Below are 20,696 nucleotides of genomic sequence, written 5' to 3' on the forward strand. Positions count from 1 at the left end.
AGTGGCAGCGATGCCTCCTGCCACACTTGTGGCTCTGTCCCCAATGAGGAACCAGAAGTGTAATAGGAGGCATGGCTGCCATTGATTTCAATAGGAGGGAACTAGTCTATTTGCACTTTTGGCCCTGACCACCGATGACCATGTCCATCCTGCTGCACTGGAGGGAGGATCAGCTAATCAGCAGGGATCAACTATTCATGACCTAGTAAAATACCCCTGTAGTTGCATTTTTTCTCCACATTGATCGCCCCCTGAAAAAATTAATACAACTTCATCAATACGTTATATGCACCCCAAAATAGCTACCTTAAAAAAATTCAGCTCCTCCTACAAAAAGCCAATCCCTCATACGGCTATGGCGAGAGAAAAGTAAAAAGTGATGGCACTCCCAAAAAAGGCTGCCATAGTAGCCGGTAGCGGAGGGTTTCCTCTTTGTGAATCGCCATATTTACCAGCCACGCATGCTTTTGATACATTTGGTCGACTGGTTACTATGTTGCAGCTGTCATGTTTTTCTCTGGTATCTCGGCTGCTTCTCTCTTCTTTGTTACTATTTGTATACCTTTTGACTGTGGCAGCTGATAAGAGAACAAGGTAATATTTAGAAATACAATCTCTCCTGCTTCCCTCTTTTTATACGTAATTAACTTCTACACTACGAGCGGCTGGAATAAAACATGAGCGTTAGTTCAGCCCTGGAGCTGATGTTGTAGTGATGATTGCAATGGAGATAAAGTATTTCTCACGGCAGATTCTGCCTAGCGGAGCCTTAAACCATCTGGCCCCATAATTAAATAATAGCCGTGGTAGTGAGCGACGCTGGGTTCCCCTCCCTTCCCCCACCCTATCCACCATACAGAAGTCTAATTGATAACAAATGATCGGATCTGCCTGGAAATCGCACGCCTCCGATAAGATTTTTTTGCGCCAAACCTTCCGGTAAGACCCTTCTGCATCCGTATTAACATCTGTGGGAGTGAAGGATTCTGGGAGCTTTGTGTAGAATACATTGTAAGTATTACCCTCTGTGGTGTGAAAAAAGGGGAGGGCAGCGAATTGATAATGATCCGTAGAAATAAATGCGCAAATAGGCCCCGGACAAAACGTTACAATTTTGTAGTTTGTCAACCAAGTGCTGTTTAATGTTGTGTCTGCCAATGCGGTTTTATTATCCACCTTTACACTCAAGTACACACGTTTATGTATATTTATACATACGTCCCCTGAAAGTGCTTCTCGCTGTCGTACCTCAGCAGTCGGAGCCGTGTCACATTAGCGGAGCACTTTCCCAGCAAGTCTAGAATTAAATTGTCTTAGAGGTCATTTCAAGAGTGCTCCAAATTTGCTGTATAATTTAGGAGCATGTTAATGACTACACCGTAACCTTTCCACAAGACCCATCAGCCGGTAATGGAGAATAAGAACACATTCCCCGGTGGACTTTCATTAAATCCTGCCACACGTCCAGAATTTCCAGGGGAGGGGGGTGGGGGTGCCCAATGGATCTATGCCCCCCGCTTCCCCTCCCACACATTACCCAGTGCGCTCATAGATTTTAAGGCGATTCCCTTTGTGGATGTTCGAGGCAGTTTTAATGAACAGATGAAAATGGAAAAGTTTCTACAATAGATAAATTACAGGAAAAAGTTTTTTTCTTTTCTTTCCCAAAATAATAAAAGTTCTACCTAGCTTTTTCTGAAATGCGTAGGTAAGCTGGGTGACAACCGGTATGGCCGCCGACACAGCTCCCATTTCTGAATGACAAATCTGTTTTTTTTATATGGAGAGATATTCTCTTCTTTCGTTTTGCTTCATAATGAGGAAAATTTGCAATTTGGAAATCTTAAGAAAGTTGGCTGAAAAGCTGTGTGTGAGACGTAATGGCAGCCATATTGGTGTTACCCGGCCTTATCAGATATAGGGCTCTTTTACATGGAACGATTATCGTTCAGTTTATCAATCAATCGTGTGAAACAGAACAGCCAGCGAATGAACGACGAATTATAATTTATTCACTCGTTGTTCAGTTTGGGTTTTTTTTACCTTAAATTTGGCTCCTGGTGCTGTCAATGTGTTAGTAGGGGGGGTCGTCACCGTTCACTTGACACATTGAGAGCATCAGGAACCAGACCGTAAAAGAGCCCTTCTAGTAGGAGAGCGTAAGACAAAAATATGGCGGGCTGCAGCTGTGGACTTCACACCATGACAGGTCCTCTTTAAAGGGAACCTATCATCGCCCATCAGCAACATAAACTAACTTTATGGGCTTGTAGGACAGCGGTCAAGGAGTCCCTGGATGTTCTTTTTATACTTACTAGGCTCCTTGCCCTGGAAACTGACACTCGGTCCATGCATCAGACTCTTCTCTGCAGTCAGCGTGTGCGTACACCCTATGCGGGAGTGTGTTCACTGTCTGCAGAGGTGAGTCCAATGCACGTGTCATGAGGGAATGGGGAACCAGGTAAGTATAGAAAGCTCATCTCTGGACTCCTTGACTCCTGTCCTATAAGCTTAGTCAATAGTGCTTTATAGGTGATGACAGGTTCCTTTTAATAGTACAGCAAATGCAGATAAGGGTCTATACATATCATATTTGCCCACTGACTTTTGTGCATAAATTTTTTAGCTCCAGATTGATCTTTGTGGGGTTTTTTTTGGCATTTTTGCTGCTGTCTTATGTTGCGGATTCCAGTAAGCAATTTAAAATAGCATTGAAGTCTGTGAGAAGGAAAAGCAGAAGATAAAAATGCGCCTTATGAAGCAATTATTTCTCCAATCAATACATATAGAGCATGGAAGGTGAATGTGAGCTCACCTGGTGCTCGAAGGGTTAACCCTGCCCAGGGACAACCCTCCCAAAACCACAACCCTCATGTGGAAAGTTTACTTAGATAACACCAGTCTCAATCCAAACTGCGCTGGAGTGAAAGAACACCAAATTTGTTCAGAGCAGCGCGCTTCTTTTAATACCTTTGCAACATCTATAGCCATCTATGTGCCATAGAGTCAAATCTACACCAACTATGAGTTGGCATAGGTTTGTGCCAGCTTCTGGTGTAAATTATAGTAACTTACACAGGTCATGTGTGGCCCAGACACATCTGCTAAGCCAAACCCACTGTTCAAAAAGTGGTTCGAGGCAGTAGAAAAAATTGCAAAAAGTTGCAAATTTTGTGTAAGGACAACTTGCACAACAATATGCAAGGTTTTTTTTACATCAGAATTCTGGCACATGGCCCTTCTTTAATTCTCGTCGATTACCAGGTAGTAGATTTTACAGAAGTCATTCTTTTAATAAGCTAACACCTATATTTGTTGCATTTCTAAAGAAAAATATAATAATTTTTCCTTGAAGGGGTTTTCCGACACAAAAAATGGCCTTAGGCTAGGTAATGGCATGACAAAAAATGACTCACCTTTTCACATGCCCTCCAGTCCAACGCCGCTTACTTGGTAAGCTCCGGTAACTACTGAGGACAGCACTTGAATGCAGCGGTGATCTGAGCGATAAACATGGTGTCACCGCCTCCTGTTTCAGTGGGGACCACGTCAGTGGTGCTGTACAAGAGGGGCTGTGAAAGAGTGAATAATGGTGGTGGTGGTGGGGGTATGTAATTATCTAGCTTGAGGCCAGTTTTTAAAAGTGCCAGAGAGCCCTTTTTTTTGTTCTAGTTTTCTTTTGTACAAGAACATTGTTATGCGGGGCCAAAAAAGTGATGTGCCCGATCCCAGAGGTGTACAGTACTGGTATATCTCATGATGGGTATACCCCTTTAAGAAATGGCCTAAACAGTTGTGCTTCCTGGAAGAAAACGAATTATATAATGCGCTAGTAGAATTACCCAGCTTCGTAACAGTTTGTGTATGGGCTTAAAAACCTTATTATGTTGGTTTTATATCCGTAGCAAACAAAGTACAGTCTGCTCATGGCGAGTAGACAAAAAATAGCTTGTCGGTTGTGTGCAGAAATTTGACGTCTCGCCAGTGGTTAAGTCAAACCTTATTTCAATGGGACCCTTCGTATTAAAATAATAAACCCAACTATACTTACCCCTCCACAGCTGCCAGGTTCCAGAGCTGCAGCCTCGCTGTGGTCCCGGTGATTGCTGTGACAAATGATGTCACAGGAAATAAAGGGACCACTGCAGCCAATGAGAGGCTGCAGTTTCAACCCGGCAGCCACAGAGGTGTAACCATAGTTTACTCTATTATTTTAATATAGGAGTCCTATTTATGTCAGCCTGTATTCTGCCCACGGGGCAGCGGACACAGCTTGTCAGGAAAGACAAGAAATCTGTATTCCCTACCATTGCTAATACATATAGTTCATATTGGGGAATCGCTATGTGTGCAATTCTCCACAATGGGACTGTAGGTTCACTAAATATTGTATTCTATAAAGTAGAGCCCAGACAGACATGGCTTCTGTGCGCCAATAATGATGTCACTGTTGCTTTAATGACCGACAGCTTCACTGCTTCCTGACGACAAGCCTATAATCCGCTCTCGATTAATCAAGCCTGTTCCTGTGTAATCCATAACCCCTAATATTCATGTAAAACTATGCAGGAATACGTAAATGTTGTCCCAGGCTTGTAAATATTTCCGCCTTTTTTAGTACACGATCATTAACAGGAATTAATGCGACACTCGTTAGGCCTCTAAGCGCCATTTATTCTATGAAAGAGTTAAAAAGCGCAGCCTTGTTTGGCCATGTAGATGAGCCACAAATCAATTTTTATGTGGCTGTTTTGCTTTTGGTTTAATGTACAGATCCCTAATGAACCCGCTTACTCCCGATGCAAGTTTATTTACAAGCCCGTAAAAGAGAGGGGGAAAAAAAGAGACTTGCACTTTATTTCACAGCGTGATATCATCTTCGGACATAAATAACGGCATGAAACAAAGGCGACGAGTGCAGAACACAAAGCTGGCGGCGCTGATAGTCATCCGAGTACCAGCAAATAAAGTCACCGTGGCGGGGTAGTGCGAATATAGTGCGGCGCTGACATCCTGGCGTGCCAACGTGACGGTCTTGGCATCTTTTAACCCATTCATTACTTTTGCCGTTCGCTCACCTTTGTTAAATGTAGCTGGCGCCTTGACCGAAAAAATCTCTCGGAATGAGATCAAGGCTTTTGTCGAGTTGTTGAAAATTTAATTCATTAATCCGTTTCTTAGAAATTCGTGTCACAACCATGATGGCTGCTGTTAGAGCTCACAGAGGGGTGTTCACCCAACTTTCTCGAACTCCTGCAGGTCACCTTGTTAAGTATTGATAGAACCAGTGCCTTGTAGCATTCTCACAATATCGTCATTTTGAATGCTGACAACTAGAGATGAGCGAGCGTACTCGGATAAGCACTACTCGCTCGAGTAATTTGCTTTATCCGAGTATCACTGTGCTCGTCCCTGAAGATTCGGGTGCCGCTGCGGCTGACAGGTGAGTCGCAGCGGGGAGCAGGGGAGAGCGGGCGGGAGAGAGGGAGAGAAAGATCTCCCCTCCGTTCCTCCCCGCTCTCCCCTGCAGCTCCCCGCTCCGTGCCGACTCCCGAATCTTCAGGGACGAGCACAGCGATACTCAGATAAAGCAAATTACTCGAGCGAGTAGTGCTTTTCCGAGTACGCTCGCTCATCTCTACTGACAACCCATGTAGGAGCTGTAGGACTTTATATTAGTTGTCTCGCAGCATTACCAAAATGGATAGAACTAATTAATTTCTCATTTTAAGTGATTATTTTTTCACTTACCGGTAATCTTAATGCAGATTTAGGCTAGGGCTCAATGGCGACGCACTCTTGATCACAAGCCTAAGAAAACCCTAATGATTTAGGGTATCTTTACCACCGGCAACTGTTGTGCAGATAGACGCTCAGAAAAGTCGCTAAGGCGTATGAACGATACTTGTTTGCATTTATTTACACAGAGCGCTTATTCATTAGTTGTTCACCAGGATTTCGCTCATAGTGGGATACCCATACAAATTCTTTGTCAGGTTGTTACAATGCGAATGACTGTGACTTCACACCAGGCGAATTTTGATCAACCAGTGATCATTTTTAATCATAGTATGTAAGGCCGAAAAAAGACATATGTCCATCCGGTTCAGCCTATTACCCTCCAAGGTTGATCCAGAGGAAGGCAAAAAAAACCCCAATGAGGTAGAAGCCAATTTTCCGCATTTAAGGGAAAAAATTCCTTCCTGACTTCAATCTGGCAATCGGAATAATCCCTGAGTAGAGATGAGCGAGTAGTGCCTTAGCCGAGTATCTCCCCGCTCGTCTCTAAAGATTCGGGGGCCGGCGCGGGTGACAGGTGAGTTGCGGGGGGGAGAGAAGGAGAGAGAGATCTCCCCTCCGTTCCTCCCCGCTCTCCTCCCGCCGAATCTTTAGAGACGAGCAGGGAGATACTCGGCTAAGGCACTACTCGCTCGAGTAATGTGCCTTAGCAAGTATACTCGCTCATCTCTATCCCCGAATCAACAAGAAGTTATTACTGATTATAACATATACTCTTGTATCACTCAAGAAAGACACCCACTTCCCCCGTCAATTCTTTTATCGAATTTGTCATCACTATATCCTCAGACAGAGACTTCCATAGTCTCGCTGCTCTTACAGTAAAGAACCCCCTTCTATGTCAGTGTAGAAACCTTCTTTCCTCTAGACGTAGAGGATGCCCCCTTGTTACAGTCACAGTCCTGGGTATAATAGATGATGGAAGAGATCTCTGTATTGCCCCCTGATATATCGATACATAGTCATTAGGTCGCCCCTCAGCTGTCTTTTTTCTAAACTAATTAATCCCAATTTTGATAAACTCTCTGGGTATATGATCTGAAATAAGGCAACTAGCGAGTAGTAAGCATATGAGCTCTTGTCACCCTGTTGGTGACCATGTTGTTTGCATTCGCCCTTTCGAGTGATTATTCAGAATATAGTCATCGCATGTAAAGCCACCTTTAGGCTATCCATGCACATTATACATAGTAGGTTGATGGTTGAACAGCCATTAAACAAACATTTGGTTTTGCAGATGCAGCCATTCACACTTCAGTCTGTATTGACTGTTAAATAGAGATGAGCGAGCATACTCGCTAAGGACAATTGCTCGATCGAGCATTGCCCTTAGCGAGTACCTGCCCGCTCGGGAGCAAAGATTCGGCTGCCGGCGGGGAGCGGCGAGGGAGAGCGGGGAGGAATAGAGGGGAGATCTCTCTACCCCCCCACCCCCCGCTTCCCCCTGCTTATGGCCGCAACTCACCTGTCACCCGCGCCGGCACCCGAACCTTTTCTCCCGAGCGGGGAGATACTCGCTAAGGACAATGCTCGATCGAGCAATTGTCCTTAGCGAGTATGCTCGCTCATCTCTACTGTTAAAGTTGTTCAAAGTGATCATACATGTTCAATGACAATGGACAAATGGACAAACAATCTTTGTGAGTTCGTTTGTGGATGAAACCTCTTTCAACCAACTATGGAAAGAGAAATTCAAGAGCGCCGGACTGATTTTCAAGACAATGCTGGTCTGTTATCACTCAACTATCTGCTTCCAGCGCTGTCAACACTGATAACAGGTCCATCCAGAGTGGCAGACCTCCGTCAGTCAATTATTGATTATCTTGAGGATAGGTCATCAATGTTAAGGGCCCATTTACACACAACGATAATCGCTGAAAAGATGGCCTTTGAGCGATCATTTTGCATGAACTACTAATTGGTACTAATGCCAATTAGTAGCTTATAAATGCGTGCGAGCCGCTGGGAGCTGTAATTAGAGAACAGCGGGTGGTCTGTTCTCTGAATACATTCCCCTTGTTCTGCCGCGGAGAACACAGTGTGAAGTCTCTGCTATCAGCTCTTCTGCCCAACAATGGTTTTTATGCCGAACATGAAATCCTCGTTCGGCAGAAAAGTGAAAGATGGGCACATTTACACGCAACGATTATTGCTGAAAAGATGGCTTTTGAGCGAATTTTGAGCAATAATCATGTGTTAAAGGGCCTTAAAAATCTTGAAGATTATCTTTAAAGTTTACCTGATGAATAATTGTTTTAGTTGAAATCGTCCATTTACATCAACTTTAGTCTCATGTATACGCACCCCCTTATATACATTGAGATGGAAATGGGACCTGGTTTGGCTAGAAAGATTTTCTGATAACCCGGTTCGGTTGTTGCCAGATTGCAGGCATGTATTGTAGCAGCAAGCAAGGACAGCAACAATGTAGTCCTAGAGGCATATTTTTGCAAAGGTCCGAGAAGTGGTCCATCCCTACTGTCAAATCCAAGCAAAGAAGTACGATGAAGTCGGCATCTCCTAATTCCAACTTGATTAGATGCCTATATAATACAAAAATAGCGACATTTCAGCTTAAATACATCTTAAATATACAAACGGGTACGTCTAAGATCATCAGCCATCATACAACACATGTATCATACATAGCTGGCCTCTCTAATCCCATAACAGAGTGGCTAGGCTGTGGTCTGTGATGCCCATGTCCTCCCGGATTACAGGCACGGTCAATGTTGTGTTTAACCAGTGTTCTACTTTGGTTACTTGTGCCTAATTAGGTAAAAGAGCCAATTCATTAAGTGTTTTTGTGTGTTTTTATCCTTCTAGGGCCATGTGGGTACCACTGCCACCAAGAAGATAGATGTGTATCTTTCAATGCAAACTAACCAGGACAAGATGTTGCCCATGACGGTGGTAACGATTGCCAATGCCAAGGTCCACGACCTCATCGGTCTCATCTGCTGGCAGTACACCACAGAAGGACGGGAGCCAAAACTGAAGTAACCAACTGCTTTATCATTCCTAAAACTTGTCCTAAATTGGTCAATTCTTGAAACCATCCTCATTCCTTCATTCAGAATTTTGGGGTTGGGTAATAAAATATATTCCGGATTAGTAGAGGGTCAGTCTAAATTTTTGTATTTCATATGTTTGCAGTTGGGGTACATGGGTGGGTACTGGCTAGGGGGCATTGTTGCCAAAAAGTCTCTCTGCATTGGCTACTCTATTTACAAATCGAATGTTCGGCTTAGGTGTAGCACAACTTTATGGGCATCTTGTTAGGCGCCTCTGTGTAAAAGTCTCCCACATAAAGAAAGCGCAAACATTCTAAGGCTTCCTTCACCCGTCTTACCTTTACCGTCCATTTCGCACCCAGATCCATGTCGAAATCTGCAGCATTTTAGCATTCTGCTGAATGCCATTGAAATCGGCATCGTAACTCATACAGTGCGGGTTTTGAAATTCTCGACGGGGCGAAAAGAACTGGCATGTCAGTTCTTGACAAAGAAACGGTATCGGGCAGCCCTATGCAAATTTGCCCCATTGACTGCGGATTAATCCAAGCACGGGTCTGCAGGAAAATCTGTGGCAGAACTTCGATGCTCAGTGTGAATCTGATGACTCCAAAGGCTGTGTGAATAAGCCCTAAAGCTATGCCTAAATCCGCTTTGGAATTTTCCGTCTCGGGCGTAACACGCATATTTTCCATGCGTAAAACGCAGGAATGGAGGCAATGAAAGTCTATGGACTTTCATTCTTCCATTCACACCTATGTTGGAACGTTGAAGGGACATATGCCATGTGAACGAGCCCGTTAGCTGCAGAAAAAAACTACAGCATAAGGCTGGTTTCACACGGGACGGATTTGCCGCACGGAAATTCCGGGCAGAATTTCTGTGCGGTAAATCCGCCCGCGGCTCCTAATCCCGGGATTAGCCAGCCATGTGGACGAGATTTTGGAAAAATCTCATCCACACGGGGCGGCCAATCCGCCGCAGCATGTCAATTCTTTATTTTTTTTATCCCGTTGCGGCCTCACTCCTCTCTATGTGGAGAGAAAGCGGCAAACAGAAAGCCAGCGGCTGAACCGCTCCAAAACCCGCACCAAAATGCCGCAGGTTTTGAAGCTGCGTCCCTCCCGTGGAAATTTCGCGGCTTTTTGGTTGCAGCCAAGCCGCTGGATTTCTGTCCCGTGAGAACCCAGCTTACATTGTCCTGCGCTGCACATTTTAAATCCACAGCATAATTTATAATGCACATTTTCCTTGCGGATTTAAGGATTACTGCGGCTAATAGCGGTGCAACACTCCCATTGATTTCAATGTGGTCTTGCAGACCAGCGCTCGAACACGGCGCTTTCTAATGACGCAATTTTTGAGTGCTGTCTGCTCTATTCTGGCGCGTTTACGCACTTTTTAACACACCTCATCACCCATCACAATGATGGGGTGCGTTAAGAAATGCTGTCAAAAAAACGCTGATTAAAATCGTGATCAAAATCGTAATGTTTTACCCACGCTGTGTGTGAGAGGGGCGTAAGGGGGCTTTCACACGTGGTGGATTTCGGTGCGGATCTGCAGAATATTTGCGCTGCACTAAAATCCACGTCCGGATCTGCACTATTTCGAAGGGGTGAAGTCTGCCGTGTGCATTTTGACTTGGATTTTAACCCCCAAGAGTCACTTTTTTATTGTAGATTTTGAATTTATGTCTCGTGTAAGTATATTTGGCGCAGAACTCAGCCACCTTAAGTCCATTTTAACCCTTAAGTGACATAACTAGAGATGAGCGAACCTACTCGTTTCGAGTAATTACTCGATTGAGCACCACGATTTTCGAGTACTTCCGTACTCGGGTGAAAAGATGCGGGGGGCGGGGGGAGGCATGGCGGAGCGGGGGGGGGGTAGCAGCGGGGAACAGGAGGAAGCCCTCTCTCTCTCCCTCTCCCCCCCACTCCCCGCTGCAACCCCTCACTCACCCACGGCGCCCCCCGAATCTTTTCGCCCGAGTACGGAAGTACTCGAAAATCGCGGTGTCGGGCGAAAAAGGGGCGTGGCCGAGTACGCTCGCTTGTCTCTAGTCATAACGAATTTTAGCCAATAAATCGTTTTTGTGTTTCAGTGGTCATAACTTTATTTCCTTTTTCGTCAATGTAGCTGTATAACCTTGTAATTTGCGGGTTATAGTTTTTATAGGAACCAATTTTCGGTACATATAGTGTATTGAATACCATTTTTTATTACATTTTTTTTTCCTGGGGGCAAAGGAAGAAAATCAATTTCACCATTGTTTTTTTCAATTTATTTTTTATGGCGTTAATAGTGCGCTATAATTATTATGTCACCTTTATGTTACAGGCCGTTACGATTGTGACAACACCAAATTTATATTGGTTTTATTATGTTTTACCAGTTTTGCACAATATAAACACTTATTTTTTGCAACAAGACTTTTTGTGTCGTGTCGCATCCCAGGACCAGAGTATTATTATTTTTCTGGTGACAGAGCTCTATATGTGCCTAATTTTTGTGGGACAACTTGTAGTTTTTTTTGGTACCATTTTAAGATATAAAATAAATCTTATTTGTATAGCGCCAACTTATTCCGCAGTGCTTTCAAGTAATGTATTCATTAATGCCCACCAAGCTGGGTACTCAGCCTTCCATCCTTCTGAGGTCGGTAAAGTGACTCGACCATGAGCCGGCTATCTGAACTATACGAGGATTGAACTCGCAACCTTCAGGTCGTGAGCCAGAGCTTAGGACTGTATTTCTGCTTCCGTAGCACTCTAGACCACATGAGGCTCTAATATAACTTCTTAATTAATTTTTAGTCCTGTTTTGGGGAAGTGAAATTAACAGAAAACAGCAACTTTTTGAAATTTTTTATTTTTTTGTTTGTTTATTTTTTAACAGAATTTACTGTGCTGGATACATAATGTAATATTTTGTAATATGGGTTATTACAAAGGTGGCAATACCAACTAAGTGTAGTTTGTTTTTTTGCTCTTTTTAGTTTTTCAATATTTAAAGCCTTGTGTAAAGAGAAAAGTTTGTAAGTTTTTTTGTTTTTTTTTCTTTCTGTAAAAACATTTAGATTCCTTAGTCAGCAATGACTGCAGCATCTGTGGGGGTAAACGATTTAGAGAACGGAGAAGATGAGCAAGTCCCCATCATTTTACTCCTTTTATAGGGAAAACCCCATATGTGACAATAAGAAAGCAAATATGCTCTCGTAGTGATGTGGGGGTGATAACATGAACAAAAATCTGTGTCACCCCCTTCCCTAGGACAGGGAAATGTATAGGAGAATCATAGATCCTTCCCTGCTATCGCTCACCCCTCTCTCCCTCCTTCTCTGCACACACTGACTGAAATGGACAGCTGTGAATTCAGTTTTCCTGACTTCAAACAGATGTAGCTCCGGTTCTGTAAGGGGTACGGATGTAATTTTGGTGTCATTTTAAAGCCAAGAATCTTCGTTCTGGTAGAACCAGGGCTAGAGCCATTTAAAGTAGAACAAGCTTTGTTCACCAAAACTATAATGTCCTTTTTCCTCAGACCGAACAGAGCTCATCTTAAACTTCTGAGGGGTTAATGCAGATTTTTTTACTGTGGAAAATCCGCGCTGTATTCTCTTTGTGTGACCAAACCCTTTAGGGTATGTTTCCACGTGGCGCAAATTCCGCAGCATTACCGCATCCAAAACATCGGTGTGGATTTTAACTGGAAATCAGCTGCGTGCCCACAGCTGATTTCAGAAGACACAGCGCTCACCTCCAAAGACTTCGGCTGTGAACGCTTTCTTCACCCGGTACCCGGCGGCCTCCACTGACTGCAGCATTGCAGGTCACTTCCGCATCACCTAACCAGCGGCTGCCAGGTGTGGGTGAAGGAAGAATGGACAGCTGAAGACTTTGGTGGTGAGCGCTGTGTCTTTTGAAATCAGCTACTAGTATGCAGCTAATTTATAGTAAAAAATTACGGATTTTGACTCCGTTTTGGATTCGGAAACGCTGAGAAATTTTCGTTGCGTAAATTTCACAGCATTTCCGCCACGTCTAAACATACCGTTAGGGTGTATCCACACGGGGCAAATTTGTAATCCTTCACTACTATGGACTTTGTGGTTGTGGCTTCTTTAAAAGGATTTGTTTGCTTTTCTTTACAAAGTCCCCCCACTAATTAACCAATATAATAGTAATAATAACCTAGAGAGATAATTAGCACTTTACCCTCTGAGACTCTGTGAAGGAAACTTTTAGCAAGTCTTTGTTTTCCTACAGCGCTGCCATAGGGCCAGTAAAACATTACATAGTGCCCATTGGAATCAGTGGGATGTCCTTAGAATGCATGGACATACTTGAGTCCTCCATGGGAGGCGCTCGTTCTAGTCACCGTCTGCTATAGACTGAAGTTTTCTAAACCCCACTACTAAATAACCTGATGTCCAGTAGACCTTGCCTTTACCCATAATTCAGACCGTAGCTCTTTATAAACGCTTGTGCCCCAAAGTACCATCTCATAGAGGTCTGGCGATAGAGGCAGGATATTGGAAGGTTTTTGATGGCTGCTTCACCAACCATTTATTGCCAGATTGCCTGCCCTCCCATTCAGTATTTCGATTGGCATGGCATCCCCGTGGTTTGGCACGCTTGGCAGAGCGGTTCACTCTCGAGTTTTTTTATTCTCCTACAAAAGAATCCAAGGTAAATGAACTAAAAGCCGTTCTTCTGTATTCATTAATTACATCCACAGAGGGTTGTGCAAGTTAAACTAAAAAGCCGGGCTATGGCGGAGCACTGTTCCCTTGACAATGGCTACCGGTGAGCCGGCGGTGGGAGCGGGGATTGCCAGTCATTAGTGCACCCAGGTCACCATAGAATTTCAGAAAATTGATACTGACAAATATATCGGTTTTAATTCCACGTTGGCAATCCATTCTGCAGCAATGTACAGCCTCTGCTAATATTAATGTGTCATTATTACTTGCCGGATCTAATAATAAATATCTCTTAAGCATGACAAGTTAGTATAGATCAGCCAGAAGGGGCAAACTCACCCTGCCGCCTCCGAAGCAAAAGGTTTTGGGAATTAATTGAGGGAATTTCAAATCAGGTAGCAAGCAAAATAACTCAGTGCCACATTCAATCAATAGCCAGAGTAAATCAGCTACTTTTAATTCCCGAAAATGATCCATATAGATCAAGCGAGCAATTAAACAATTAGCATGCACTTTGAGATTAATTAATTTCCACATCAATCATGCAATTAAAACTCGAGATTCTAAAAGGGGGAGTCTGAACGCCGCTGTGAGTAGAGGTCCCTGGTTATGTGCAATGAATATTAGCGCTGTCTGTGACAACATTAAGGACCAACAGCGCGTTTTTAGGCTTTAGATTATGATATAAAGGGAGACCGTATTGGAAATACATTCGCGTTTGGTTGGGATTTAAAAGGACAGCTGCTGCTTTAGCTTCGGAGAGACTATATATTTGCTTTTTTACCTTCTCGCTTGTGTTTTTCTTCTAGTATGTCCCAATGATTGTAATGTTATATGAGTGTGATTTTTATACTTTCTGCACTTGACATCTTAGGGCCCTTTCACATATCGTTCAGCTTATTGCTGGATTGCACGAAACTGAATGATAATTCAATGTAAACGCTGCCAACGACTGAATGAAGTAGGGTAATTCAATTTGCGTTTATCGTTTAGTTTAGACAGGCATAAAAGTCAAACGACGATCGGCCGCTGTAAACCGGCAGTCGTTCATCTATGAACTACTGCATGTGAATTGTGGCGGGTGACCAAAAGTAATGCTTTGCCTCCATTCAATGAACTATTATCACTCCCATGTGGAAGCACAAGATCGGTAATCATTAGGACAACTGACAGGTGTAAAAGGACCCTTACACATCCATGCTATAGTACGGAAAGAAAGAGTCCACAACGACTTTTCAACATGAAGTCATGCCAGCAAATTGACGATAAAGCAAACCTTGTATTAATGAATAGGTCTGGTACTAGGATAATACCCTGTTGGAGTGGTCTAATAGATCCTCCCCAACAAAGTGTAAAGGGTCTCATATACATTAGTCTATCAGTCAGGCTTGTTATTACAGGCAAAGTTTTCTTTCGCTTCAATAAGAACTTTGCCTGTAATACCAAACGTGACCACTGTAGTTTTAATGGAGCTCTCTGTTTCCTGCAGTTTAGTGCATGAGTGCAGCAGTCCAGTGAACACCTGATCAGCGGGGGCCTGGTTGGCAAACCAGAAACCATTTGAGTCAGCAGGACCACAGCTGCAAAGCTATACAGACGGCCCTGCTGACATGAGGGCATGACAGATCCTCTTTGAAGCTAATTATCCTATCTGCAGGCAGCAAGTTATAGAGCAGGAGGAACTGAGCAGGTAGAAATATAGTTTTCTGTATCACTTGTAATTTAATCTCTGCTCGTTCTGGTTTTAGGAGTCCAGTGGGTGGTTTTACTCTGTATGAGAGTGTAGAGAGTTAGCTGTCAATCACTGAGTAGGACCGCCCACTGGATTACTGTAGACAGCTGTCAATCACTGAGTAGGACCGCCCACTGGATTACTGTAGAGAGTTAGCTGTCAATCACTGAGTAGGACCGCCCACTGGATTACTGTAGAGAGTTAGCTGTCAATCACTGAGTAGGACCGCCCACTGGATTACTGTAGAGAGTTAGCTGTCAATCACTGAATAGGACTGCCCACTGGATTACTGTAGAGAGTTAGCTGTCAATCACTGAGTAGGACCGCCCACTGGATTACTGTAGAGAGTTAGCTGTCAATCACGGAGTAGGGCCGCCCACTGGATTACTGTAGAGAGTTAGCTGTCAATCACTGAGTAGGACCGCCCACTGGATTACTGTAGAGAGTTAGCTGTCAATCACTGAGTAGGACCGCCCACTGGATTACTGTAGAGGGTTAGCTGTCAATCACTGAGTAGGGCCGCCCACTGGATTACTGTAGAGAGTTAGCTGTCAATCACTGAGTAGGACCGCCCACTGGATTACTGTAGAGGGTTAGCTGTCAATCACTGAGTAGGACCGCCCACTGGATTACTGTAGAGGGTTAGCTGTCAATCACTGAGTAGGACCGCCCACTGGATTCTAATTTAGAATGAGCAGAGATTTAGACCATCCTCCTGCCTTATAACCTGCCGCCTGCAAACCACACTGCATTTTCAATGTCACCGATGCCCTTTATTACACCAACAAGAGCTCTCCGGAGTGAATGATGCTCTTTGCAGCCGCTCTCTACTGCGCCAGCTATGAGATACTGATGCAAAACCCTTTATACGGTGAGAATTCCATAATAGAGTGTTTGAAAATGGGGTTTCTGAGCTAAACAACCCCTTTTTAATGGTAAATTTTACATAGTAGTAAGCTACAATCACTATACTTTGCGTTGGGGAATGAAGGTTGCACAACATCGGCATGTCAACACTGATTTTTTTTTTTTGTTGTTTTTTTTTTTTACAAGACCCGGTGTTATATTTAGCAGTTTGTATTCTTACACTAATTACATTTCGCAAGTGCCTGGCCTTCTGAGGTCGGCTTCACACAGGCGGAATCCGCAATCGGCATCTGCGGAGGCGCCGCAGCAAAACGCACACATTGAAGGGCATGTAAATTCGATTATTTTATTTATTTTTGCTTACACTCGCGGATACGAATTGCGTATTCCATCAGCAGAAGAAAAATCGCAGCGTGCTCTATTTTGAAGTCGATGCAATCCGTTCGACCCGAAGCCCATACGTCATTAACATTGCATATGAGCCATGGGTACTCATGTCATCACTAAGTGACGGATACAAGCATTAAAAAAAAAACTGTACTGCGCATGACCGACGGCGAGCCGCAGCAGTCGTCCTCAATACAGCCAAGGAAGGTACACAAGGTCGTCAGCCGCGCTCACAGATGGAATCCGCTGCGAGCCTCCCGCCTGCGGAATCAGGCCTGGTCGTTTGAAGTTGGCCTAAGGCCTTATTCACGCGGGCAAGCGCAATTTTGGTCAGTGAAAGACTGACCAGTTTTACCGTGAGCGTTTGTGCTTTTTACATCAGTCTTTGTTCCGCTTTTGTGTTTTTAAATGCTTGAGAGCCACTTGGAGGCAATCTGTAATAAAAAAAAAGGAAGGTGGCCCAATTGATGTAATTTAAAACTAGAGTCAATGGGTGCGTGAAAACATATGGAACTGCAAGTGCATTCCGTTTTTTGTTTTTTTTTAACGCATCCATTGACTTGAATGGGTGATTTTGATCTGAGATAAGAAATGCTGCGATTTTTTTTTTTTCCTACACGAACTATTGTCTTGTGAAAAAAAATTCCCACATTGACTTTAATGGGTCCGAGTTCCGTCAGTCCCAAAGACGAACAATACAATCGCCCTTGTGAATAAGCCCTAACTCGTAGCAACCGCTGGTTTTTGAGTCTCGCTATCTCTCTCGCCAGAGCCTCGGAAGCACATTGTTTCTGCAGCATGTATGATTGAGACGCTGAGCACAACATAGATCATTTTAATGAAACCTTTTGAACCTCTCTCCTTTTATTTGGATGAAGCATTTCCATGGAATGTTTAGCAGCGGATGTTTCCCCCGACGCTCCGCGGCGCTGAGTTATGGCTCTGTCTCTCCAGCGCAGCAGATTTTATCCACATTACGATCATGTCCCTATTGTCTCACACACGCACGCAAAGAGAGTTTGTACTGCTGCTTTTATGACCACTTGTGGTTGGCGCCTGAGGCACTTTGTGGCCGTGCCTTATGGTTTACTGGGGGGAGCATAATTGTCTCTGCATCTGGCACGGCGTCCTGTAGTACCGACAGGGTCAGCGCTGAGGTGCTTAATATCTACTACTTAAAGGGAAGCTGTCAGCACCAACATGCTGTCCATATTGCAGGCATCATGTTACAGAGCAGGAGGAGCCGAGCAGATTGATATATAGACTTGTGGGGAAAGAGTCAGTAGGACTTGTATTTTATACATTTATATACCTGAAGAGTCCGATGGGCGGTGCGATCAGTGATGGACAGCTAACCCTATATGTACAGTCATGCATGTCAATCACTGTTAGGACCGCCCATTGGACTCTTTAGAGATATAAATGTATAAAATACAGGTTATACTGAATCTTTCCCCATAAGTCTATATACCAATCTGCTCGGCTCCTTCTGCTCCATAACAGCATGTCTTCAGGATAGACAGCTGACTGATTCCCTTTAACCCTTTCTAATCCACTGCCTGACGTCTTCCTACATTCTAATTGAAGCTTGTATAGCTCCAATGTCAGAAGATGTCCGACAGGGTATTCTTACCGTCTATTGCCAGCCACTGCGCTGTTGGAGCCTCTCTGGTGCACACATACTGGCTTTAGCCAGCACATGGCACTGTTGTATAACAGCAATACTACGTATACCTCCATCAAGTACAGGGCAGCCGAAACGTTTAAGCGAAAGCGAACAATTAGTTTGGGTTGAACGCGAGCCAACGATGAACGAAAATCGCAACTTTTCATCCGCTGTTCATTTTATGCTGGCATAAAAATCATCATTGGCGCATTCACGTATTATCGTTCGGTTTAAACCGCAATTCTTCGGTCCCTTTATTCGCTTATACGGGGACTTAACAGGCTGCACGAGTGTGAAAGTTAGCGGTGATGTCATTTCCTCTTTCAAATGAGAATCGGCGCCTCTAAAAGGACCCTAACAGAGGCAGCATCACACGTGTCCAATCTTTAACCCTTTCCAATCCACTGTCTGACGTCTTCCTACATCCTGATTAAAGCTTGTACAGCTCCAGTGTCAGAAGACATCCGACAGGGTATTCTTACCGTCTATTGCCAGCCACGCCGCTGTTGAAGCCTCTCTGGCGCGCACACACTGGCTTTAGCCAGCAGATGGCACCGTTGTATAACAGCAAAAAGAGAAAGCCTTTTAGGAAACCCTGAATCCCAAATTGGATTGGAAAGGGTTAAAGGGGTTATCTATTTTTTTTTTTTTTTTATTTATAGCTGCAAGTGTCAGAAAACATTACTAAAAACAGTACACACTTGTTCTTTGCTTTGCCGATCCAGCGCTGCCGCTCCCACAGACCCCGGGCGGTCTCTGAATGTGGCCAGCAATGATGTTCCATGTTGCTGATGGCCAAAGCAGTTACATACTTGACTCCTGGCATCCTAGCACCCATTGCTGAGCGGTGATGCCAGTAAGTGACCTCTGCAGCCAATAATTGGATATGTTTAGTGAGTCAAGGGCCTTTTTACATAAAACAATTATTGTTTATATTCTCGCTGGATCGCGCCAATCTGAATAATAATCATTCAGCGTAAACGCTGCCGGCGACCGTGCTGATCCTTCGTTGTTCAATTTGTGCAGGCATAAAAACCAAATCACGACATTAACGCAGAACCCAGCGAGAATCTGGATCGTTCAGGGTAAGGCCCAATGTCCACGGGCGGATTTGATTTGCGGAATCCGCTCGTGAGATCTGCAAATCAAGCCGCCCGAAGGGAAGCATTTGGCGTTCGCGCTCCGTTTAACACCTCTGGATTTGTTTTTATTTGATTTGGGGATGCCACGCTCGGATAATACATTGCAGCATGCTCTATTTTATTGCGGATCTCTCGCGATGTGCTCCATTCATCTCTATGGGAGCTTACGATACGCAAATACATTCGCGGATTCACCTCGAATTTGAAGGTTAAAATCAATTAGCGAGGTGGGGAGAAGGCTGGGCGGTGGGGAGAAGGCTGGGCGGTGGGGAGAAGGCTGGGCGCTGGGGAGCAGGCTGGGCGCTGGGGAGAAGGCTGGGCGGTGGGGAGAAGGCTGGGCGGTGGCATTGCAGATTTTTTCCACCTGGATGATCTGCAGTGCATCCACTTGGGGAAAAGTGCAGTCCGTAATTTCCTGCGAGCAATAAAAAAAATCAATTTAATGATGACTCGCAGTGCATCCGCATGAAAAATCCCAGCGTGTCGTGGACATGTGGCTTAAGAGGGTCCTAAGCTGCAACTAAACAACACTGGTGGTGGACTATAAGGATTGTGCATTGGAATTCAGTGTCCCCCAACCCTTGTTACCCCTGACAGATGATGAGCTGCTCCTATACACATTAGAGAGTCTTTAAAGGGGCATTTGAACTTTTTTTAAACTTTGAGGTGTATGTGAAACTTTATTCTATTCATGATACTAATTCAATACAATCTTTTGACATCTAGTAAAACATTAAATGTGTGTATATATATATATATGTATGTGAAATAAATATATAATTTTATTTATTTATTTTATTCTTCACACGTGTGTTTATGGGCAGTAGATAACAACCGTCACAGCTATGCAGTACAAAACGTATATGTTGAAGGGAATCTGTCACCTACTTTAGCCCTATAAGCTAAGCTTATGGTCTGAAAGTTGGTGACCCGTGGAGTCCGAGGCTGTAATTGTCATAGTTTTAATTAATTTTAGAATGTGTGGACTACTCAATGTATCGGGGGTACACGGGGAAGGTAAGTATAAAACTTACATCCCATTACTCCATGGGTCACCTACTTGATAAGCTTTGTTTATAGAGCCAATAGTAGGTGACAGTGTCTCTTTAAATGTATGTTTTTAACATGAAAGTCTGTGGGTGCCCAGGTCATTCATCAGAGGTATAAGTTCTTGGTTTTTTTTGAGGAGGACAACATTTCTGGGTTAAAACGTGTAGTTTTATGTTTATTTTTTTTTTCTGTTAAGAAAAACAGTTAAAGGGGTTGTCCCGCGCCGAAACGGGTTTTTTTTTTTTCCAATAGCCCCCCCCGTTCGGCGCGAGACAAACCCAATGCATGTGTTGAAAAAAAAAAACGGATAGTACTTACCCAAATCCCCGCG

The 20,696-nt window shown here is 44.0% G+C and overlaps 1 protein-coding gene across 2 annotated transcripts in view; it reads left to right on the plus strand.

The window, feature by feature from the left end:
• The window catches only part of MAPKAP1 (MAPK associated protein 1), a 168,784-nt gene that overhangs the window by 49,793 nt on the left and 98,295 nt on the right, over positions 1–20,696 (plus strand). For both annotated transcript variants that reach the window (XM_066580758.1, XM_066580759.1), the window contains exon 5: positions 8,626–8,798. In XM_066580758.1, coding sequence (XP_066436855.1) covers positions 8,626–8,798 — 173 coding nt within the window. The remainder of the gene's footprint in view (positions 1–8,625; positions 8,799–20,696) is intronic.

The sequence above is a fragment of the Eleutherodactylus coqui genome, chromosome 10 (assembly GCF_035609145.1).
Source record: "Eleutherodactylus coqui strain aEleCoq1 chromosome 10, aEleCoq1.hap1, whole genome shotgun sequence".
NCBI classification, from domain to species: domain Eukaryota; kingdom Metazoa; phylum Chordata; class Amphibia; order Anura; family Eleutherodactylidae; genus Eleutherodactylus; species Eleutherodactylus coqui.